Source organism: Pieris brassicae, chromosome 6 (assembly GCF_905147105.1).
Source record: "Pieris brassicae chromosome 6, ilPieBrab1.1, whole genome shotgun sequence".
Classification (NCBI taxonomy): domain Eukaryota; kingdom Metazoa; phylum Arthropoda; class Insecta; order Lepidoptera; family Pieridae; genus Pieris; species Pieris brassicae.
Window position 1 is genome coordinate 1,281,975 of NC_059670.1, and position 25,635 is coordinate 1,307,609.

At 34.8% G+C, this 25,635-nt stretch overlaps 1 protein-coding gene across 4 annotated transcripts in view; it reads left to right on the forward strand.

The window, feature by feature from the left end:
* LOC123711441 (protein GDAP2 homolog) overlaps window positions 1-25,635 on the forward strand; it is an 82,776-nt gene that overhangs the window by 13,230 nt on the left and 43,911 nt on the right. For 3 of the 4 annotated variants that reach the window (XM_045664036.1, XM_045664037.1, XM_045664038.1), the window contains 4 exons: window positions 21,072-21,237; window positions 22,498-22,640; window positions 23,124-23,256; window positions 24,987-25,096. In XM_045664036.1, coding sequence (XP_045519992.1) covers window positions 21,083-21,237; window positions 22,498-22,640; window positions 23,124-23,256; window positions 24,987-25,096 — 541 coding nt within the window. In that variant the 5' untranslated portion in view covers window positions 21,072-21,082. Of the gene's footprint in view, window positions 1-19,260; window positions 19,349-21,071; window positions 21,238-22,497; window positions 22,641-23,123; window positions 23,257-24,986; window positions 25,097-25,635 lie in introns of those variants that run through there. The other variant, XM_045664035.1, reaches the window with a different exon arrangement.

The following is a 25,635-nucleotide window of genomic DNA, read 5'->3' on the forward strand; positions in this document are numbered from 1 at the left end:
AAGGCGAAATTACATGAATTTCACATGAAATTAAGTTGTTCCGCTATTTATGTACCTATGTAAAAATAAACATTTTAACAAGGTAACATTTAGACTTCGTCACGTGTTGTACTAGTCAAGGATGTTGAACTGTTTAAGATATGCAAATTATATAGTACATATTCATTTTTATGAATTTCTATTTTAGCATAAAAATAAAAACAAATCAGACACATCTCATCATGTGTCTGACACACGCCTTCGCCGGTTAGCTCACGATGCATTCCTTCATCGTTCGAGCTAATGTTAAATGCACATGGAAAGAAAGTCCATTGGCTGGTGTCGAACCTACGACCTCAGGGATGAAAGGGGCAAGCTGAAGACACTTAGCAAAATGATCTCAAAAAGTGGAGTAATGATTCAGGCAATATATTTATACTACAAGTATTAAATGTTGAACAAAATACTTATGTATCATAAGGATGAATAACGTACCTACTAATTATACCTACGGAGTTAATAACTGTGTTCAGTTTTATCATTGTTTACATAACTTTAATAGAAGGGAAGCCTGGAACGCTAACTTTGCAGTACAACTACAGCGTCATGGGTATACAAAATTTCAAAATTCGAGCGTGTGAACTTTGTCTTTTTAATAACCGATTGATAAGGAATCAGTCAACCACGTAGTCCTGGAATGCGAGGCTGTGGCTAAACAAATACAAAGATCCTCGGAATAGTGGGTCGCTCCGGAAAGCCTGTGAAGTGCCAGAGAGACTTCTGTGCTTCTGGAAGGAGTTAGGCTGGTTAAATTAGCCAGGACTTAACGCACAACTGACCAATTACGAGCCTAACTGCGGAAAATGAGTCCACCATCCATACCATAACTTTTGTTGATATTAATCTAAAGATTTACTAATGGGCCGAAAGGTGGCCGGGAAGGGGTATAAAAACAAAAAAAATATTAAAGTTATTCGAGCGTGTCTGATATTGAGAACGTTGACTCAAAAAACAAAATGACAAAAGAAAATTGACCTTGAGATACTTAGGCGCGTCAGACAAAGCCCAGATAGGTACAGGAAAAGTGTACCTTCCTGTCACCTCTAAATATTCAAGTGCGAGTCTTTTTTTTATTCTGAAGGTCAGGATTCGATAACCATTTAATTTGAAGGTTTACTTGGAGTTTTTTACATTATCTGACGTGTCGCCATTCGCTAAGGGTCCATATGCTAAGAATACATTACATGGATCCATTCAGATATCGTGAAAGTTTACAAAATCTCATCGTGACTGGCTAAGATGAGGGCAGAAACAGGGGAGAGTGAAGGCAGTTTTGTGCCACTAACGCGACCTTTAGAAATGAAGAAGAAGACAATGCCTGGTGCCAGGTTTCTCTCCCGCTTGGGCTCCCGTACTATAATTATCCATCAAGCGTTATCTTAGGTTAGTCAATATCTTTTGGTTTGAATGCCTTGACGAACCCCGATGGCCCATCTTCAGGTGGTGTAGAGGGCTGAGGCGTTTTTAGTGAGTAGGCTCTCGCTACTGAATAACAGAAGCCTTTCGGTAGACCCAGCCTCGCGAAGTCGATATCAATGGTGCGGGCTTGCGTAAGCGCATTTTTAACCCATTAAAAAAAATGTTAGTCAAGTTAAACTTGCATAACTTTATCTTGTCTGTGGTCGACGCAATCTTTGTATACATTTTTAATCAATTCAAACAGACTTTTGTATTCTATAGGATCTTTGTTATCTGGATCTCGTAGTAATTGTTTTATAGTTAGTTCTAATGACAATATCATCTGGTATTAGCCCTATAATTCATTTCCATGCAACTGAACTGAATGTGTTCACTGAACCACAATACTCGATCATTCATATGTGTTCACCATTGAGTTGTTTAGTTAGGTAATGTATTTATTTTGTATTGTATATTGTTTGTATATAACGAGTTCAGTCAGTTCAGTTGAATGAAAAGTCTAATGGCGAATTAACTAGATTTTTCGTTTAAAATTATATTGAACTTTGGTAACACTTGTCTCCAATTTGATGGCTTGTTATGTACTCAGAATCGTTTATTAAGAGTTAACAGTTACTTAACCCATTAGTTGCCTCGTTGCTTAAATTTATTCATCTAATTTTGTCTTGCCTTAGTTGCCTGAAAGAGGTCATTTTAAAGAAATATAGACATCATTAGTAATTTAATGCACACACACAGGAACAGGGGGCAAATGGGCAGGAGGCTCACCTGATGTTAAGTGATACCGCCGCTCATGGACACTCTCAACTACAGTATGCTATAGCTATATAAATCATGACCCATCATCACCCTGTGATCGGTGAATTTATTTTTGACCTTAATCTCGTCATTTATCCTTGAACACAGCACCTTGACTTATCAATCGCCACGAATAGCTTCGAAATAGGATAAACAGAAGTCCTTTAAGGCTTCCTCCACGCGACCGAAGCCACGTAACTGCCCATATCAGATTAATATGGTGTACACTTCACTTGAATCGAATTTTACGTTAATTACATTACAATGCGGTAATATGAGATATTTGTAGGGGGTTAAGGTAGATTTGATTTCTGGTATTACAACGAAGAATTTAATTTTCAACGCCACTGTTAAAACGTGATTTTAAACATTAAAACGCACACTCACACACAATGACGACACCACACACACCTCGACCAATAAATTATTAGTTAATTGTCTTTGTTAGAACATAATGTTCGTGTAAGTGGTGTAATCCGTTTCAGCTATATTTTAATTAATTTATAACTGTTAAAAATGTGTGGATTATCAGTAAACTGTTAAATGAATAGTAACCATGGTAACGTTGTGTAATAAGTATGTTGTTGTGTGTGAAATGAAAAATTTACACATACAAGCGATACTTAGATTAGAGCGAGCTGTTAATGACCCCTAAGATTCGTAGGTCATGAACTGTCCCGTAATTCTTACTGATCACACTTACATAGGGGTGCTACACATCATCAAATGTTTTCGGTATGTAAAGATTTGCGTGCGATACTCAACCCTAGACGAAACTTTACTATGTGAACAATTAGATGTGTTTTCTATTCTGACTTTAATAACATTTTTTTCTTATCTATTAATCAATTTATGGCCAGTACTAATTTAAGTAGTATTTCTTTTTATATATTCTGTATTTTTTTGTGATTTGAACTTGTAGTTTAGTTCAAGTTGTTTAGTTTTTGTTTATATTTTCACATACTAGGGTTATCTGGAACAAATCGCGATGAGGCCGCCCATTGATGAATAACTTATGTATGTTTAAGTGCAAATAAATTAAAACATACACTTAACATGAGGAAAAGCATGGACAAACAATGCACGTCTCGGACCAAAACATGGATGATGTATGTACAAGTAAAAAAGGCTATTTGCTTATAAAATATGAATAAATTAATTGTAACTTTCATGCCAAATATGTCCTTTAACCCAACTCCAAAAGTTTCCCAATCTTGACGTTCTCTAGCATTGCGGATCCACACTGGACGTGCTATGATTTAAAAATGGTCCTTCCATTTTATATTTTGCCTCTCTTTCGTATACCATTTGACGGGTACCAATCTGTCCCGATTTGCTGCTTCCTCTTGTGTTCCGTCCATGTCCTATTTTTCTTTCAATACTGTTTTGGGAATTGTTTGACACCAGTACAGATATCAGCAACATACACATAAAACAATTTTCATTCCCTTCATAGGCAATTTTAGAGTTTTACCAGAACCTTTTCTATATATAATAGATAAGATGTATCTTAATTACATAAGAAATCCTTCAACATATTGCTATCGTTGAATGTCGTGACAGCAGTATACAATTTAGCACATAAGCTAATGTGTAGAAGTAATTGACGTCAATTTGAATGCACTTGGATAATTCTTGTGTGTGCGTCAACGCTGTTTGTGTATTTCTGTACACTCGTTTTATCTTAACCAATTAAACGCAGGTTCTGTTAACTGTAAGGGGCTTTCAAAAGGCGTATTTGAAAATATGACAAGGCTAAAAAACTGATTTCAATACAATCTTATTTCGTTATCGTAGGTACTTCGTTAACATGTACTTACGAAAATGTATTATATAGGAATGGGGTGAAACTGGCAAGATGAATTTACAAGAAAATTAGTCATTTTGTTTGTTATTTGCACTTACAGGCAAAACATTCAAACGCCTTATGCTACATTTAAGTCCTAACGAATTATTATTTAGTTTATTGCTTTCTTTGCGTGTTGGCTTTAGTGTGCGATTCTCATCCCTGAAGTCGAAGGTTCGATCCCCGGCTTTCTTTCTATGTGCGCATTTAACATTAGCTCGAACGGTAAAGGAAAACATCGTGAGGTAACCGGCTTGCCTTAGACCTAAAAAGTCAACGGAGTGCGTCAGGCACAGAAGGCTGATCACCTACTTACCTATTCGATTGAAGAATGATCATGAAACAGATACAGAAATCTGAGTCCCAGACCTAAAGAAGGTTGTAGCGCCATTGATTATTTGTTTTATTGCTTTCTTTGATAGATGAAGATAGTTGGATTATAATGATTGTATTGTTACCGGTCCAGGTAATTGTTAAATACTCAATTAAAATGCGAAAAGGAACTTTATATTTAGTAAGTAAGTTAGTTATTAGCTGTAAATCTATCTCAATCAATAAATACAATTTAGTAGATCATTCCTGAATTTGCTTTTGCGTCGCTTGGGTTTAGGCTCCTTACACAAAAAAGCTGACACGTCTTTGACGGAAAATTCTTCAGGTACAGGCTATGTGTCTGAACAAATTAAATAAAGGGTTATATCCATTTAAATGGATTGAAAATTGCTGTCGAAGACATTTAAATCCAGTAACTCCAGTTGAATTGAAATGAAAATTAAATGTTAAAGTTACCTTTACTGTTAATTAGTATTGCATTCCTTTGAATATCTTTATGTGCAAATGCATAAATTATGTGAATTATAAAATAATAATACGATAAGCACTATGCCAATTAAACGTATCATTTTATATTAACTTCATAACCGCTGAATTTTTTAGACACGCGAAAATTCATATTAAAATATATTTTTTATTATTTATTATACAATTTCTTTATTTATTTATTATACAATTTCTTTATTTATTTATTATACAATTTCTTTATTTATTTATTATACAATTTCTTTATTTATTTATTATACAATTTCTTTATTTATTTATTATACAATTTCTTTATTTATTTATTATACAATTTCTTTATTTATTTATTATACAATTTCTTTATTTATTTATTATACAATTTCTTTATTTATTTATTATACAATTTCTTTATTTATTTATTATACAATTTCTTTATTTATTTATTATACAATTTCTTTATTTATTTATTATACAATTTATTTATTATACAATTTCTTTATTTATTTATTATACAATTTCTTTATTTATTTATTATACAATTTCTTTATTTATTTATTATACAATTTCTTTATTTATTTATTATACAATTTCTTTATTTATTTATTATACAATTTCTTTATTTATTTATTATACAATTTCCAAAATCGAGATCGGGAGAATTGAGAATCTTCCAGCGCTCCATGTCCTGTGTTACCTCCCGCCAATCGCTGGCTTTTAGCTGCAGCAGACACTCCTCTATACAGAGGTATCTGGGCCAGCTGGGGTAAGCTTCCATCCTTCCGATCTTGGCCCATGCGCTCAAGGTGCCCCAGCCAACGTATTCGATGGGCCTTGTATTTGCCTATAATGTTGACCTGGGCTACCAACTCTTATTATCGTCACGAGACCGAATAGAGAAGGATTTCTCTAAATAAGCTACCCGAACTGTTTTGCAAGTTCGGCTCTGTAAATCGAGAACAAACCACGTCTATGGTGAGAGAGAGAGAGAGAGAAAGTTGAGGTTTGCTACCGCGGCTAATGAATGGATTACCCGGTCAGTAATTAGATAGCCTAGCGTTAAGGAACATAAAAAGTAAGTCGAAGTATTATTTTTATATGTATTTGTAGCACTTCTAAACAAGACGTTGGACTGTCATTCCTGACGTCGTCGGTTCGATCCCCGGCTGTGCACCAATAGGCTTTCTTTCTTTATGGGCATTTAACATTCGCTCGAACGCTGAAGGAAAACAATGTGAGGAAACCGGCTTGCCTTAGACACAAAATGTCCGAAGGCGTGTGTCAGGGACAGTACGCTGGTCATCTACTTGACTAGTAGATTAACAAACGATCATGACACATATACAGAAATATGAGGGCCAGATCTAAAAACCGTACAAAGTAAAACTTAAAAATAAAATAAACATTTCACAACATTCTTATCATCGTGATACTAAGTTAATAACTTTAATAGTTCATGTCATAGAAACACTTTAAAATTATTTTTTATTACACAAGGCCCTGTACAAATCGATCCCTGCTACTCTAAATATTTGATTAAACATAGTAAAACATTATCGCGTGTATTCTGCACTACGGCCCGTTTTCAATGCAAAACAGCCACTTCTTGATGCTTAAAAAATTGTCGATAAGTATTCAAACTAGATTTAAGATACGCGATATTTTGGCGGCTTTTCTACATTTGAAGCTCCACAAAAACAATATGGTGTAACAGTACGGAATTTGTACACAGTTATATTGCTCACGGACATAGCTCGAACCGTAAGTACGTCTCAGGGCAATGACATCATCCTTATTGTGTAGGCTTTGTAAAGATAGCCGTGTTCCGAGTTATCGTACTAAATCCATACTTGCTGAGGTATTATTTAATGATTTACTAAACAAATGTCAAATATTCATGAATAATAATGAATGTTTCAACTACTATCCAATGATTTATCTTTTTCATGAGTCTCTATCGCTGTTTAGATACGCTTTGTTTTGTACCATTAGTTTATATAAATATCTTATGTATTTTTGCACTTTTTGCTTACCTTATCTAATTTTAAAAAAAATCTCGTAGTTATTGCCTGGAAGAGATCGCCCAAAAGTGATAAGGCCGCCAGTGGCCATTCTTTCATTTGATTATGTCAATTGTGTTATATATCAGTATGCAACGATACGTTAATAAATAAAATAATATGAATTTAAGTGACGCAATAGATCTTTTTTGCAAATTAATCGTTATTTAATTAGAACAGAGCATGTTGACCTATTTCTGTGCGGATAAAATTGCCGTTTTGATAAACAAAATGCTCTCATTATATAATCATTTAAATACGTCGAGGAAGTCGCATTTAAATTCAGCCGTATTTTTTATATTAAAATTTGTGACATTTAACCATGACGTAAGCATTCATTTTAATATTTGCGTTTAGACAAATATAGCATGGAATTACGAAGGTTTATAATAAAGTGACGTCATTTTTAGTACGAAGTGCTAATTAAATACATATGTCTATAGTGCTGAGCTAACCTTTATTTTTTATCTTAACTGTTATTATGAAGAAGATTTGATTGCTTGTTTGTATTGAATAGGCTGAAATATAGGACCGAATTGAAAGATTATTTTACAATTAGAAACCTGCATTATCTCTGATGAACATTTTATTTGAATATCAATTTTAAAAAAGTGCTTGCGTACAAAGTACACATGTCACAAGTCAAAGTTCTTGTCAAACAAATTTTTCAGTCTTGTTCATATTTATACAAATCTAAAACTTAACCGAGACTTAGAGGGAGGGAAAAGAGAAGTTATGTTAGGAGTTTAATGAATATAATTGTCATTGAAATATTTTAATTTATTTCTTCAATATTTATATTATTCGACGCAATTTCTTTTGGTATTATTGTGACTAAGGCATGATAAGTATAATATGCAATATAAGGTCATATCAACATTATCTTAATATCTTGTAAATATGGCATCTATCATCGTTCTGCTCTCGCTCCATGGCTATTTGCTTCATGCTACGTTCGCCATTTCTCACTCTCAATCGCTCTCCCCCATTTTTTCGACAAAAAAGCTGCACATCTTCGTAACGCTAATATTATTAATATAGAATATTCATTATTCTTCGCATGAGCGTAAATTAAAGAGGTTTCACTTCAAAAATACCGAGCAAAGCCTTAGGTTATAGAACGATGTGTTACGACAGTAGAGTATAATTTATTCATATTTATAAATCGTAGGCTCTGCCAAATAAGTCTGTGAAATAAAGGTATTCGTACCCAGTTTACTTTAAGTAGCATATTTAATAAATCAATAAATCAGTAGCGCTACAACCTTTTTAGGTCAGTGCCTCCGATTTTTGTGTCAATTTAATAGGCATACAAAAAGTTGTTAATAGAAATAGATGGTCGAGGAATTATCTAGAATTATATTTTAAAAAAAAGGCAAGTAGGCAATCAGGACCTCCTGTGCCTGACACGAGACACGCCGGTTGTTTTTTTTTAACACAACTAGATTGGATCATACAAAATGACTGACAGCATTGAATATAAAATGTATAAATATGGTATTAACATGTCGCGTGATGCTTTGTCAATGTCTAGAAGCTTGGTTTTTATTAGTATTGCTTGTAAATAGTTTGTTCAAACGATCACTAAACTTTTAAATTTTATTAACTGTCAAAATTTTTACTGAAGAATTAATGTGTCCAGACAAATAAAGTTCGTAACTAATTGTAACCAAATTTCTCAATTAACTACGATAGTATGTTTAGTGTGTTAGGGGGCAATCCAACCTGGCATATAGCTATAAAGAGTTGTTTCATTCCAAAACAGTCTGGCCTGTTTTCAAAATCCAATAACGCTCGTATTTTAACGCCATAGGTAGACAACTCTACACCTATCTGCTATCAATCTCTTGGCTTTTATCAGATTGATAGATTATGATTTTGAGGCAATTAAGGAATGCAATGATTTGTTCCCTCCGCAACTATCAAACTGCGGCCCTTAGTCTCGCCCTTTTCGGCCGAAATACGCTGCCGTCTCCAAGAGGCCCGAAGCTTGGGGTTCACATGTTGCTGAGGTCTCCTTTTGTATTGTTCGGTTGATCTTTGAATGGGTTCCCAAACAGTGGTGATTCCTTAATATTCAAGATTTCGCTTCAACCACGGCGAACCGCTCATATTTCGCAGTGTTTTGTTTTGGTTTGCTGACCAGAGCTGTATCCCATAGGACCATATTCGTTTTATTCATATTCATATATTTATTTGCATTCCATAATGTTACAATAGATGTTTAAGAGGCTTAAAGCTAGGTACAATATTATGGACCCTGTTAGGGCACAGCAAAAGAAGGCATCACAAAATTTATATTACATAATTAATAGTAACAAAATTTATGACACCTTTATAAATGAGAAGTTTATTCTCCAGACTTTTCTGCCTAATAGCAAGTTACGAGGCTTATTAGTAGCAGCAACTTTGTGAACGCATAATTTTTCAGTTTTGCTTATATTTTTTAAACTATATTCAATTATACTACTGTCAAACCTGGCTGAGTGGGAGCTCAAGGGACCGTTATCTCATTTTCTCTCATAACCCGGGTCTAGCTTACACAGTTACAGAAGGGGTCTGAAAAAAAATAACATACACACATTTGGTTAGAGTTACATAAGAGTCCCTCGAAATTAAGGAATTAGTCATAACTAGCAAACGCAAACGTAAAAGCAAATATCGATCTCACCTAAAGAGGTTCACGTGTGAAAAATTACACACGTAGAGGTTTTAGGAGGGCAAAATGACTAGTTTTCTCGCTTACCAAGTTGTTACCTACTCAGGTTGACTGTATAAACGAGCCCCGATGCAAAATAGTCAGTCTAGTAAAGAAATATTGGTGAAATAATTAATAACGTTTAATAAAAAGTAAACCACAATTTGAAGAACATTATAAAGTTTATTTTAACATAATTGAAATTCTTTAATGAAATTTTAAGAATTTATACTGACTCACTTGACAAACGACACATAATTACTTTTACGAATTTAAATTATGCAACATAATTGTATAAAGAGGGAATAATATTATTTAACTCACCGATAGACGAACTCTTTTGCATCGATTAACAATTAGACGAACTATTTTGCTTATAACTTCTTCGAATAAATAGGATATGTATAAATTTAAAAAGATAAAATAGTTTATTGGTTCATAATTAAAAATTATACAAGTAAGCATATACGATAGTAGAACTGCTTAATATTTTATCTCACAGGAGAAAATTTCACACTAGACAAACTATTTTGCATCGGAGCTTGTTGTTTATCGAAATTACCTACATACTTTTAGAGTAATAGTTGCTTACGTTAACTTTTGACTGATTGTTTATTATATTAGTTGAATGTGCTTAAAATTCCTAATTTATTGTAGAAACAGGTACAAAGGTCGTTGCACCGGGAACGAACCTTGTGCGTGCTTTGAACTTCATGCGAATTATTGCCGTGACAACCAACTGACGGAACCGTCTCCGTCATTTCCTGTTATGCATCAATTTGAATCGTCTTGATTATACAGTTTCTCTTTGTATACAATTAATAAATTAATTGTAAATAAATAAATATATACTATAATGTATTTTATACGTAAGTGGTTGTTGTCTCCATTGACATCTGGTTATTACAACAGTGAGATTTAAGCTGAGTTTCTAAGTCGCTACCCACAACACAAATTACTGCATCTGTTTTATATATGTACTACCGTGAACAATTGCGCAACTTTCCCATTCTTTATTTTAGTATGTCTATGTTAACCTCAAAAAAATGTAGTCGCTATGCGGAGGTAAATACATAATCCATGAATATATGTAACATTAAACTTAATACCCGTGCACAAAGGGTTTTGTGAAAAATAAGGTCACATCGTGAGAGTTGAAACAATGGGCGGTCTAAATCATACCATTAGGTACGGCGTTGGAGCATGTATTGTACCTATGTTTTACGGCTACTTCGCGAATAGTGAGTAGTTCTTTGACAGCTAGCATTTTACCCGCTTCAATGATTTGAAAAGCTTGGCCCTTGCGTGCTTTTTAAGGCCAGTTCATGAACGTACTTTTAGCGTCCATTAGTAAATGTATAGGTGGATTAATTTTTGTAATTGCAACTCAGCGACGAAATTTAATTCCCGATTAATAATATTGCATATAGATGACTAAAATACTGAAATCACTCCAGTAATTATCTGAGTTTGGTTGTTACTTCTTAGCCTTAATTAAACAAATTATGGGTAACTAGTGGACCAGAGAGACGTTGTCCTATCTTAACTATGAATATTGATTTTGAATTGGTATAACTAACAAAAAAAATGTTTCAGAAATAAAGTGTAATGTTTTATGATATACAACATTCTTTGTTGGGTTTCCTGGCGCATATATAAATAGTTTTATTGGTATTCCGACATAGGTGACATAACTGGCCATATGAAAAACATGGATTTTCAAGATTAATGCCACGATCAATTAGCGACTGTAATTATTTTATATTTATTTAATCAATATAATAACTCCGATCAAAGCATCCTCTTCGACGATAATTGCATTTCTTTCATAAAAACCTTCTTCTGACAATAACAAACACAACAACAAAAAAATTAGCGAAGTCGGTTCAGCCGTTCACGATCCCGTGACCAAGGAAAACAGGAATTCATTTTTATATATATAAAAATGTTTTTTTTTTTTATACAAACGTTAAAGATCAAAAACATATAGATACAGTATTACATTTTCTAAGTCTCGTGATTGTCGTTTAACCTATGAATAAATTCCAATCACATTATACCACACCGAACTATGAAATAGCTTAAAACTATCCAACATGAAAGGGCTAAAGGGCAAATCGTCAACCTGCCCGCTAAATTATCTAAAAACTTTCTCAGGTCACGTGATCGAAGCACGAAAGCTCTCTCTTCAGTCGGTAGCTCATGTAAACAATCTGTGTCCAGCGCCTCTCTTATTACAGTGTAGAGTTTTGTGGACAATGAGTCGTGAACGTTAGATAATATTAACATTTATTTTATTAAATTAAATGTTATATATTTTAAAACATAGGTCGTGCAATGTCTCCATAAAGGAGCCATTTGAGGCGGGGCACTCTAACAAAGCCTCACGCAATTTCTTATCTAAAAACAACAATGGAAAAAAATAATAAATCCACTCATTACATAGTTGACAATGTATTAGAAACGAAAATAATTTACGAAATTGTGTTAGGTGTACAAATGTAATTAAAAAATTCAATATGGTGTGATTGTTATACAAAATAGACATAGACATAACATTTATTACTAACAAAACACACACACAGAAACACATAAAATAACAATAATCAAAAATTAATAATAATAGAGAGATAACAATTTTTTTTTCAAAGAAAAAGGTTTTATTGTTTTATGTGTGTGTGCTGTGGTTGTAATTGGCCCTAGCTCAGCATTATGCTGAGGACCAAAGTTGTTCCACATGGCTGGTTATTCTGCCAAAGACCACAACAGCTAGTTTGCGCCTTAGTCGCAAAAAATAATAAGAATCTAATCTCAGTAGAAACAAATAATAATAATAGTAGTAAAAGTTAGCAGTGTAAGTAATGAAGATAAAAATCTTAATAAAATTAAATTTAAAAAGTTAGACATAAATAAATATTTAAAATATATAGTAGATAAATAAATATTTTTGGGCGGATTAAAAACTATATTTCGTGAGATTTTTGTTGAGTAAGTAGATGTTTTTTATAACTGCGGCGAAAATTTGAATCTTAATTATCCCATTTCGTCTTCCTTCAGCATCGCAACACACTCGTGAGCCCTCTGGCATTGACAGTGTCCATGGGCGGCGGTATGAGTTAACATCAGATAATCTCCCTGCCCGTTTGCCACTTGTGTTTTAACCTCATCTGGGAATCCTCAGCCTATCCTTGTCTTTCGTCGACCTCGGATTCAGTTACGATTTATGATTAATATATTTTATTATAATAATTATTAAACCTTTTTAAACGTGGTGGAAGTGCATTTGCGAATCCCTTGCCCTCGAAAGTGTCTTGGGTATGTGCGATTAGACCCAGAGTCTGCTATTGAGAGACTGGGTAATCAATACCCACTAAAGCCTCGGGTAGTTCCGTATGAGGCTGCATTAGAGAGGATCCAGGTTCACTCTCGCATTCACTATAATAACTGTTCTACCAGCACTCACATCATTGCAGTTTTCTTTAGTATATGATTTTTGCTTGTACTACACACAGATGACCGTTACCAGAGACACTGAAAACAATTGAAAAACACTCCAAAAGGAGTTATGGAATTAATGTAATAAATTCGCAATTACACAAATTGTATTTAAACAATTTCCTTTACGTTCTCATGTCATTTTCACACGTCTATACCCTTTCAAAACATATTTTCAAAAGGATTTGATTGCTGTAATTTAATGTTTAATGTTTGAGAGCATAAATATTGTATAATTAACGTCATATCTGAAAAACTATATTACAAAATCTTGAAGTAAAAATGGGACAATATATTTTATATAATTTGTCCTAGATACTCGAGATTGTAAAGCTTAAAACTTGACGTTATTTATGTCGGCTTAGTCGTAGATAGAACTCGCTGTAAAGCTCTGTATTTGCTTACAAGACTTATGCATACTAAACGGTGCAAGGACCGAGAGAAAATATATAATTTCAATATTGATATGAACGCGAAATTTATTATTTATATTTACGCTTCGAGTGCTTTGTTGTCATATTATTTTTAGTAGGCTTCATATTTTATTAATTTATAGGTCTGCTATGGTTTCGCTGAACATGGCTGCTGCGAGCAGGCATTGTATATCACAGGTTTATATGAGAGAGCATCTTTGTGAGAGGCTGGGGTCTATAATAAGACTGTAGAAGTCGTGTACCAACCACCAATAATGAATATGATAAAATTCGAATTTATTTTTATTTATTTGCTTATAAACCCACAGCTACTTATTAAACAATATGCAAACATTACATCAAACACAAAAGCCAAAAACGGAATCCACATTCGATCATAAACATTAAACACAGTTAACAATGATTATTGATTACCTACTTATACAAATAAATTAACTGAAATATATAAATTGTAAGATGCATTGATCATTATAGTATATTTAATATAAAAGACGCCATTATGTCTAGTAAAGGATACTAGAGTTATATTAATAACTATGTTTTATTTACGTACAAAGATCACAACTAAAATAGTCTGGCTTAAAAGAAAATTTGCCCAATTACTCTTCCATCCTTTACAGCTTTGAGGCCCTTGATGGGTTAGCAAAGTTGTGCGCAAGATTACAAAATTACTCAATGTACTCGTAGATTTAGATGACGTTTTCTTTAAGTTTTATCCGGAAATCCAAGGGTTAGGTACAGTATCAATGAATAGCTTTTTTTTTAAATAATTGTGAACGTTCTTGAAATGCATTTGCATGTTGAACGAGACGTATCGATCGATGCTGTCATTGCAAATAGGAGTTCAATAAATAATGGAAGGTTCAAGTCTTCACGAGTTGTTCTGGGCCTAGCAATTTTTCTTTAGTATATGACAAATACTGAAACCAGTAGTTATGTTCTCTGGGACCTCTTTTTGTGAGTCGTGAGTATATAGAATAGATATCGCTTATCTGTATGAACGGGATAAACTCAAAAACTGTCGAGTTCAGTACGGTTGTGTGGTAGTGGGGGAAGGTTTAGGTGTATACTGAAATATAATATTTATGGGTTCAAAGTGGGTTGTAAGGCTCCTCTAAACAGATCTCTATATACAGTAAATGCGACATTTGAGGACACGCGAGGCTGATCTATTTTATGACAGTCCCGTGTCTTCAGGCGTAAGATACTGCAGCCATTGTTCCGTCAACTATAACAATTGCAAAGAAGAATTTTTTTTCATATTTTATTTGCTATATTTCTTTATAAAACACACAATACTGTGCTACCACGTACCCTGAATCAACAAGAATCCACAACATCGAAAATAATTACACACGAAACAAAAATAGGAAATGAATTAGGAAAAACAAAATTACATAAAAAGTTAACTAAAAGGCACTAACAAGTAATAGAACTTTTGTCAGTTCAATCAACCGACAATAAAAACGGTCCGTCAACCATACATGGCTTTTACAAAACGTTAGTCCTAGCTGTGTATAAATGAAGTAACTAGATTTGTATTTATTAATCTAGTTTTAATGTTAATTATTTTTATGGTATAATTCCTTTTATAGTTGTAATATTTCCAGTTAAATGTTGAGCAGACTTGTCGTTGATTCATGCATGTCGGGTGTTGTGTGTTCTCTGTGTCTGTGTGTGTTGCTTTAGTGTGCCTTTTTAAAATACATTATTTTGGAAGAGGTCGCAAAAATGTTTCCATACAAACAGCTAAGCCTCCTTTGCCTTCGTTTCCCATAGACTTCACGAGGACTAATATTAAGACAAATTACGCTTCACTTTACATTTCATAATATCAGCATGTCAAGTAGACGCAATCATATCAATATTTTTAACCCATTTTGTGGCTACGGATGCTACTTAACATTATTTAAACAGGTTTGTGTGGGCGACAAATGTTTAGGTTTATTTTTGTCGTGTCAATTTAGAAAAACAGGATACCATTTAAAGCTGCATAGGTCATGGTTATTAATGGATTCTAAAGTTTTTTTACGTATGTTGTTTTTAGTATATTTATTGTTATTGTTAGTTGGTTTTTTGATAAGTTGTGGCTACTATCATGGACTAGTTAAACTAATGAAAAACGTTTCGAGTTCACATTCCACTAATCGATGTAAACGATATTACATCGACCAATAGAAGTATCAATAGGAAACGCAAAAATGGGAAATATAATTCCTTGTTAAACGCGTTTTTATCCAAAAAGAAAACGGAAATTAACGTTTTTTCGTATACGATAAATAACCGGGCGAAGATATATATATAACAGTACTAATATCGCTATAAAATCGGCATTAAAAATTGTCCTGAACTAATAAATACATTTTTGACCCTTAAAATTAATAGAAAATAGTTTCCGACCTTTTCTCAAATGTGCCGAGGAATTTTACGTATATAGAATTAAACACACTTTATCGCTTGACTTCGTAATTGTTGTTCTCATGAAAAATCCATTTTAATATAAATATTTATTTTAATAATTTAAGGCTTTGCGGGATTATTCGAGATGCAAATATTTTTAAACGATCTTATCAAGAACGTGAAATGTCAGACATAGGATAGACATTGACTCATAGCTATTAAAATAATAAAAATATAATCATAAAATTTACACCAATACTATATATATCTGCTATATGTTCATGTTACAGTTGGTCTATTATCTAATGTATATGGGGCGAATATATAATAATAATAAATCTTTATTCATGACAGAAATATGCTGGTGACCAAACTGGTTTACTATTAGTCCCTACACTAAGGAGCCCCTATGTTGTGGGTAACTATTGCACTGTAATTGGGTTACAATTATTCCTAAAATTATTTTTATAAGAAAAAGTCTTAAACAAAACTCGTAAAAGACATACGTAAAAGTCATATGTAAAATTCTTTTAAATAATATAATAATAGTCCATTGATGGATTAATACAATAAGCAAAAAGATGTTCAAACTCAAAACATACAATTGTCTAACACAGCTAATGCGCGACACAGAATGGTTGCCACAAGTAATATCAACAATTAAATAATCCATTAGATTACACGATTGTGATATTAATGCATTGTTTAATCTTTCATTGAGGTCATGCGCAATAAACGATTAAACAATTTATGTGGTTGTTACACTCAGAGTCATTAATATACCGAGACAAATAAACACTGCTGACTTCAAAACTAAACAGAACAGAACTTGGCGTATTGTTAGTTTCAGCCTCACCTGGGGCTCGAACTGAACTAGCATATCACATTAATATAATATAATTGCTAAATAGTATACGAGTTGAGGAAGCAAAGGGTAGATAAAGACCTTTTTTGCGTCTGCGCGGATATCCGTAACTTCGAAATAGATCTATCAATATCCGGAGTTAAAAATAATCTAGTCGTCCCATTCATAAAATGCAACAGGCAATTGGTTGGGATATGTGCACCGAATGTCGAACAACAGAAACCTAAGGTCCTTACTGAACTTACAACAACAAGAAAAAACCCAGTAGACCGAGGCTGCGTTGGTGAGATGGAGTTGTCAAGGACCTCGTAACAGTAGGTGATCGAAGTTGGACACAAGCAGCTCGAAATAGATTGCGTTGACTAAATATACTTGCAGAAGCTACGGAACAAGGGGCTGTATAGTCCAAAGTTGGGTCAACGCACACCTATCACTAGACACGCCGTAGATATAAAATCACACATTGTGGATTGAAAACATGAGAAAATTCCTTTTAGCTTAAATACGGGACTGTCAGTCGTAGAGGAATGTCCCACTTTTTTAAGTATAATTGACAGCAGGCTCTGTGATCGTGGAAGTCACCGCCCATTGGCAACTTATGTCAGGCCGCCCCTGAGTGCGTTCCCAGCCTATTAAGATTTTACACTCTTCTCTTGAAGGATCCTAGCTTGTTAAATGTCACTGACATAATTCGTCTAGTATTGGATACAGGAATTACCTTAAATATACCGTTACTATAAATAAATCCATGCCGTGCAAAGTTTATAACCAGTTTCTGCCTCTGTGAGTTAAAACTTGCAGTTATCTTAAACTTTCAAATCTCACTAGATTTCCTTAGACACTTTAATACTGTGATTTACAAGTTTGATCCTCTCAGGTTTATCTTTGACAAAACTAACTGTCAAAAGGCATAGTGGCGATTATTTGTCTTGAATTTCAAGTGACAAAGCAAAGCTCCATAAATAAATATTTTGAAACTACTAAAAATTAGGTAATTTTTATAAAATTACTAGAAAGTCTTTTGCTACCCATTAATCTTTTGTATGTATATTTTTTAATGATACTCATTTTGTTTAGTTATTAGAAATACATTTTGTAGTTTTTACAAAATTCTTAACCTACATACTATAATAATAATCAAAATATATACAAATTATTTATAATTTAATATTAATAAATAGAAAATTAAAACAAATGTAAAAAGTTTGGTCTCTGTGGCAGTGTACCTTAGTTATTCGTACTGTCTACCAGGCGCCAACTTAAATCTTTAATTAACGCCTGTGCTCTTGAACCGCACGGCCCAAGAGTCTCTACTCCAAAGGGAACAAACTCGAAGTTGGATAGAAGACTTATATTTGAGCTGGTTTTATAGTATTACCTCCATAGGCTTCACAAATAGATCGCTCTCCGGCGTAGAGTCGATTTAGCTGCGGGAGTAAGCAAGGAATGGGTGCTTAACGCTGGACAGTGCGAATGGAATACACAGCAAAAAGGTTGTTTTCGGAACGTACAGTCTTATAATCTCATCCAGCATGTGCTTCGCGTTTCGATATTCATTATGCTTATACCAAAGCTAACGCTACGAAGTTCTAGTGAATCTTGCAACACAACAGCTTCCTACAGACAGTTCGACTGGAACTGGCTTCTGTTCCTGTTGTTTTCGCACAGTTACAACTTTTAATTCTTTTTCCCCCAGTCTTAATAAAGCGTATACGAGAGCAGGATGTGTACTACGTGTTTAAGATTCGGACTCCTGCTTCAATTGACGGATCTGAGTCGAGGCTATTATTAAAATGTTTTTAATTATGAAGGCAAAATGTTAAATCTTGTCTATACTAACTCTGTCTTATTACGGCCCATAATGTTTCGGTGAGTTACACAGTACGCGGCCTTATTTTGGATTTTAAATTAATCCTGGGGTCTTACGTTGAATAAGGGAAACCAAGGGCGAATATTAATCACATTTGTTATTACTAGCCGAGAAGTTAATGAAAAATAGAGAATTGTAATGTTTTATTATTTATGATTAGAGAATTTTGTAGTTTATATATAAGCTTTCATACTGGCTTTTTACTTTCGATTTTTCGTAAACATAAAAATATGACTTTTAGAAATATATCTATTGTTACACAACCGGGATTCGAATGCGCAACTTCGTTGCACGCTTTTTAATTAAAACTGCTCGTAAAACTGAAAATTTAATTCACAGACTACAATTACTTAAATAAATAATTATTTAATAATTTCGACGACTCAATGTGTGTACTATGTTAAAGCTAGAAAACATATCGTAATGATAGCTTACGTAACAGATCTGGCAACAAAGCCTTTGATCTGAGTGCTCCCCTGACCCACTTCCGGGGTTCGTCAACCTTGTGACGTCACATCCCACCCCCGTACGTCAAGCGAAGCGAGCCTTCGAGGTCATATTTCCGACGGACACCGTCGCGAAAAGACGTGTGTACAGTGGTAGTGTGCTACGTAAAATGACTGTATTGGGTATGACGATTTAATTATTTGGAATGTATGTTTAATGTGTAGTATTTTGCATATTTTCATACTTTTAATCATTTATATTTAAAACCGCTGCCGCGATTTCATCTACATACCTGCATACATACATTGAAAAATATCAATGTATTCTGTGAAACAATTTATCATTCCCCATACAATTGATTTCGCTTGAAGTTGTCGATATCAGTTATAAGACCGCTTTCATAAACACTTGTCATCGCAAAACGGTTGTGTTGGCTTCTTCAACAGTCATCTCTTAGCTGCATCTCTTGTCTTATACCTATGCCTAGTCTTCCTTTGTTTCATGTAATTCACGAACATCATTTTCATTGCTTGTTAAAAAAATTGTCACTAATTGACCTTTGCTAATGAAGTTCTGTTCAATTACTCTTAGTTAATTTACACAATAGTGCTTAGGCGGCTACGGCCGTCGCTATTTTACTGATAGTATCGAACCACTTGACAAATTGCTATCGTATGCATAAAAAGATCGAACCAGCGACCTTGACCTAAAATGACAATAACGGTTTTATTAAACGCGTTAGTCATAAATTCTTTAAAAGTGCACTGTTGAAAATATTTAGTGCCATAATTCTGCCATTGTGTTTGTTATATTGATACATAGTAGGTGGTCCAAATAATATCAAATATTTGATGGTGAGATACGGGCTACGGTAAGCGTCCCATAGTTTATAATGTAATGAATAATTCTGTAAACCTCGTGCCAGGCCGCGATCGGATTGGAAAAAACGCACGCACGAACTTCATAGTGACTGCATAAAATATTATCGTGACCTTAACGACAGAGAACCTCTTTCCCTGGATCGATATATTTTTGCACTGTAATTTAAGCTCGGACAATTTAATCAACTTCAAGTCCAACACCTGTAAGGGATTTGATGATTGGCCACTAAAAGTGATATTTTTTTAAAATATAATTCTAGATAATTCCTTGACCATGTAGTCGTCGGAGGTATTAAATAGCTTACGTATGGTATTGCTAAACCGAATGATTAAACACTACTATACTACTATACTATTGCTTGTAACATCTCTTTGTATGACTTTTCAGCAAATCCTAAAAACATGCCTCTTAATAATGTTGAACATTATTTCCCTTAAAGTCGCCTCTCTGACCTCTATGCCCATAGCTTGTTCAGTGTTATACCTGTCGTATCATCATCACTACATTGGACAGTCAGAACATGTAACACCGTCTCTTCAGCTGTATTGCTACAAGCACAGGCAGCACTTTGTCTAACCCTGAACCTGTAAAGATACGCCAAGAATCCACAAGGCTGATATTCAGAAACAAGACTTAGAACTGAGCTCTCCTTATTGAATACCCCTTGTATATGGTAGCATAAGTTACTTTACTAAGGACATATATTTAACATTTGTGTATATTATTCAATTAAAACCTAAACCTGTTATATAAAGCACATTCTGGTACAGTCTTGTAACGTAACGCGTAACGAAAAGAACGATCATCAGCAATGTTAACCTGAATGTCTTGAACCGGAAATAGTTGTCATATCATTAGTACCATCACTACAATCAAAGGTGCTTGAAGAAGTGAAAATTAGAATAATAATAGTTATCATTATTGTCTCGAGTACATCTTTACGTATATAGACACGATAATGCCTAATTTAATTGATTTTGATGTGAATGGATAATCTAATAACAATACAATTATCAATTTCAGAGAACGGAGTGATGCGCGCGCCAGCTGGAGCGGTGATCGGTGCTGTTACGCGCTGGTCACAGGTGCCCCATGCTCCCTTGACAGACTATACTGGCAAGGCAGCTCCATTACACGCCTATCCTGTGTTCACCTACGATGACGCTATTAACAATCGATTTGCTATATGGTGAGGCTATATTCTCTTTTAACTTTCCAGTAAATATACCGTGGTTTCGCTAGAATTTGACCTCATCCTCTGTTCTATGTGCGTTATCAATTAACTAGCTAACAATTGCATTGCTGTTTCATAGATATAACAATAGTTTTTCTTAACACGTTACTGGTTGGTACAATGTTGACGCCTCCATTGCTTATGTATAATACGTAACCTTTAGTAAAATTTTTGAGGAAACAATAATTGTTGCGGGTAACTTTGCACATCAGTTTCAAAAGAAGGGATAGTGAGCCATCCCTGCAAGTGCTGGACTCGATCTCCCCAAGCATTTGTAAAGGCGGAAGGCTCTGCTGTTACCGCATCCCGCCTGAGGCGGTTGTTGGTGGCGCCTTGGGGTTTTATTGGGTACGCACAATAGCGTAGTCTCACATCACCTTCCCGCACCAAGCAGTCGCCCCGCGGTATGCGCAATACATTTCTCCAAGTAAAAAAAAACAAATAACATCAGAGGGTAATAAATAAAACACTGTTTTTAAAGGATGAGAGCAATGGGTGGCCTTATAGCTAAGATATACGTAAGGTATATATGTATTTTTCAACCTGTGCTAAAATAGAGCTCGGATTAATACCTGCAGCTGAGTTTCATCATCGGACGTCGAGGCAGAATAAAACCACCCGTATCACCTCGACGTCCGACGTTCCACGACTGAGCGTTTTTCAAGGCAACTTTTGCCACGCACCACCGCTATGTGGAACCAGCTGCCCACTGAAGTATTTCCGAACCAATTCGACTTAGGGTCCTTCAAGAAAAGAGCGTACAAATTCTTAAAAGGCCGGCAACGCACTCGCGAGCCCTCTGGCATTGAGAGTGTCCATGGGCGGCGGTATCACTTAACATCAGGTGAGCCTGCTGCCCGTTTGCCCCCTATTTTATAAAAAAAAAGCTGAAAGTTGTGCACGGACACTTTGTGGATCAATTATTTCCGAATCAATTCGACTTTGGGTCCTTGAAGAAAATTACGTACCAATTAGTAAAAGGCCGTACTCGTGAGCCCTCTGGCATTGAAAGTGTCCATGGGCTATCACTAAACATCAGGTGAACCTCTTGCCTGTTTGCCCCCGGATATAAGAAAAAAAAATGCAAGTTATTTCACGATGTTTCTTTTCACCATACGGCATTTGGTGCACAGCCGGAATTGGAACCTTAGACCTTAGGGTTGAAAGTCGTACTAGCTACGCAACTCTTATATTAATAATCGAAATTTATTTCAGGCAAGGTGACATCGCGACATTGGAAGTTGACGTTATAACGAATACAAGCGACGAAACTCTGACGGAATGCAACGCAGTTAGCGAACGGATTATGTCCACGGCTGGACCTGATCTTAAGGAGGAAATCATCACTAGGGCTCATGGTATGTATACGTTGTTGGTTCAAGGGGTTATGGGTCCGTAGAAGTAGGTACAGAGTATAGGAAAATTTGTTTAAAATTAGTAAACTTCTCTTGACTGTGTATTAAAGAAAATATCTAAACAGCTTAAATGTATTTAGCAATAAAAATAGTTTGAAATTTATAAAAAAATATTTAATTTTATTAAGCTACTTACCTGTTCGCCCTGATGACGTTCTAGGTCTCATTTATATTCAATATAGTACATCTACTTGTTAGTGAAACTTAAAATACCTGTTATTGTTCTAACCTATACATGTAGTCTGGATAGATACAAATCCTTGGGTACAGATATCTGTAAAACTAGTAAACCGAAGTAAGAATGGTCCATAGATATTATTACATAGATGAAAAATCAATTATCCAATTCCAAAGATATCATATCCTTTTTGAATTCGGTTAAAGATGTAGCGACAGAAGTAATAATAATGTTTATGAATGTTTCAGAGTGTCGCACCGGTGAGGCGGTGGTGACCGGAGGCTACTCCCTCCGCAGCCGCCACGTGGTTCACACGGTCAGCCCCAAGTACCTCGCCAAGTACCACAGCGCTGCCGAGAATTCACTTCATAATTGCTACAAGTATGATTTTTCTATCTACCCTCACTTGCTCTCATACTACCCTCATAAGAATTTCCGCCGCTCATGGACACTCACACTGTCAGAAGCAAGTGCGTTGCCGGCCTTTTACGAATTGATACGCTCTTTTTAACACCGATCCATCCTTAAATATTGACACGATTTTTTTTTTGTTAAATACTAAAAAAAAAACCCCTTATCGTTATAAGTTCATTTGTCCGTTTTCATCTCGGCGTTAATAAATAATGAGGAGAAAGAGTAGTAAAAGAGGGCAATTACTGATTTAGGTTTTATAAAAAAGAGGGTAGACTGATAAAAAATGGTTTCCAAACCTACATTATTATTACAATCGGAATAAAAATCATCAGTTTCAAGATTTGAAGAATTTTGTGTTTATAGGAAGGCAACGCATATTAAAATATTAATCGCTGACCAAACATTTTTATTCACTGCGAGCAATTAATAATAATGTGTGACAAAGGTTTTATATTAAATTAAAAGGGCAGACTATACAATCAGTTTACAAAACACTGCGATGACGTCACACCCTCAAACGCGCTAACGAAGTATTTTCGACTAACCATATATAAGAAAAACACTTTTTGAACGGATTAAAGCTATGTATTATTGTAAACTTTCTCGACGTTTCGCGTGCTTTACAGCGTGCATGGTCACGGTGACTGAAGACAAAAGGTGTCGAATGTCAAAAGTATCACAGCTGTAGAGAAAGTTGTGTTATCTGTATTTATTTCTCCGGAGTTGATATCGACTAAAAGATGACGGTTTTTAGCAAAATCTAATCGAATTTCTTAACGCGTAAAAGCTATACTATAACCATATATACCTAGAACTTCCCGATAGGAGAGACCTGTAGGAGGCCGGAGGAATGAATGACATTGGCCAAATTAAAAACCCTCTCGCTAAAGCCAATATAGATGAGGCTGAAAAAACCGCCTTCACCAGGATACCAGCTTGCTTTTTTTATTAAGAAGGTGACCAACGCTGGGCATCCTGACACATTGGTAAAAGATCCACGATATAGAGTAGGCAAACATAACATAATACAAATATAAAAAAAAAAAATTAAAATTACAAAAACTAAACGAAAATCGTTTTTAAAGTGTGATGGGGGTAACTATGGATATCCAGACCTAGCTCGTTTATCGGAATGCTCAATCTGGACATCACCTGGTTATCTGGTGAGTTTTGACGAAAGCGTTGTTAGCACGCCTGGGATATCTTTCGTACCTCGTTCACTCCGGGGAGCTTTCATCATGGCCTTCCGGCGATTGACTACTCCACGGCGGCCCCCAAGGTCCGGGACCTTTAGTTGTTGAATAGTAGTCTCACAGAACACGCTCCTACCCTAGACGCTGGAAAAATGCCCATTCCAAAAAGTCTTCCGTCAAGTGATTAGACCGGTAGAGGATTCTCCCTTCAAGTTAAAGGAAGATGGTCTTCCTTCACTCCGAAGTCCTAGATGTAGTAAACATCTAGGACTCGGGGCTTCATCGGCGACAATTGGATCCCACGTTTTTCATCGCAAATTTGTAGGCTATTAAACAATTTAGTAGGGTTCAAAATATTGAGGAGGAGGCCGTACCGGAGAGGGTTCCTGATACATACTAACTGTTACAAATAATTACTTAAACATAGGATAACCGGATATTAGTGGTTCGGGAAATAATTTAAGGCCAAAAAAAATATTGACCGCTCGATTGAACCGATTCCAGGAATGTGCTGCACGCGGCGGGCGAGTTGGGAGCCCGTTCGTTGGCCTTGTGCGTCGTGAACACGCCGAGGAGGAACTTCCCGCCAGACGTGGCTGCGCATGTCGCTTTGCGTGAGTTTTCCTCTCGTTGCTATATATATATTGTATATATTGTATGTATTGTATGTATTGTATATATTGTATGTATTGTATATATTGTATATATTGTATGTATTGTATATATTGTATATATTGTATATATTGTATATATTGTATGTATTGTATATATTGTATATATTGTATGTATTGTATATATTGTATATATTGTATATATTGTATGTATTGTATGTATTGTATATATTGTATATATTGTATATATTGTATGTATTGTATATATTGTATATATTGTATATATTGTACCGGCACAGGGTATGTAGTTAGTAAGTATAACTTGAAAACTAACGTTAACAACGTTCTAACGCGAGTTTAGTTCGCTGGCGGATGTTGGTGGAACGTTCAAATGAATGAAACACTTTGGTCGAAGCTGAGTGCGAACTGTCTTTAATTGTATAACAGTAACATAAAATTTAGGGCTGTGGGGGGGTAGTGGGGCATGGTTTTATGGGTTTTTAAAACAAAGACACTTATGTTACCTAAACAGAATATACGTG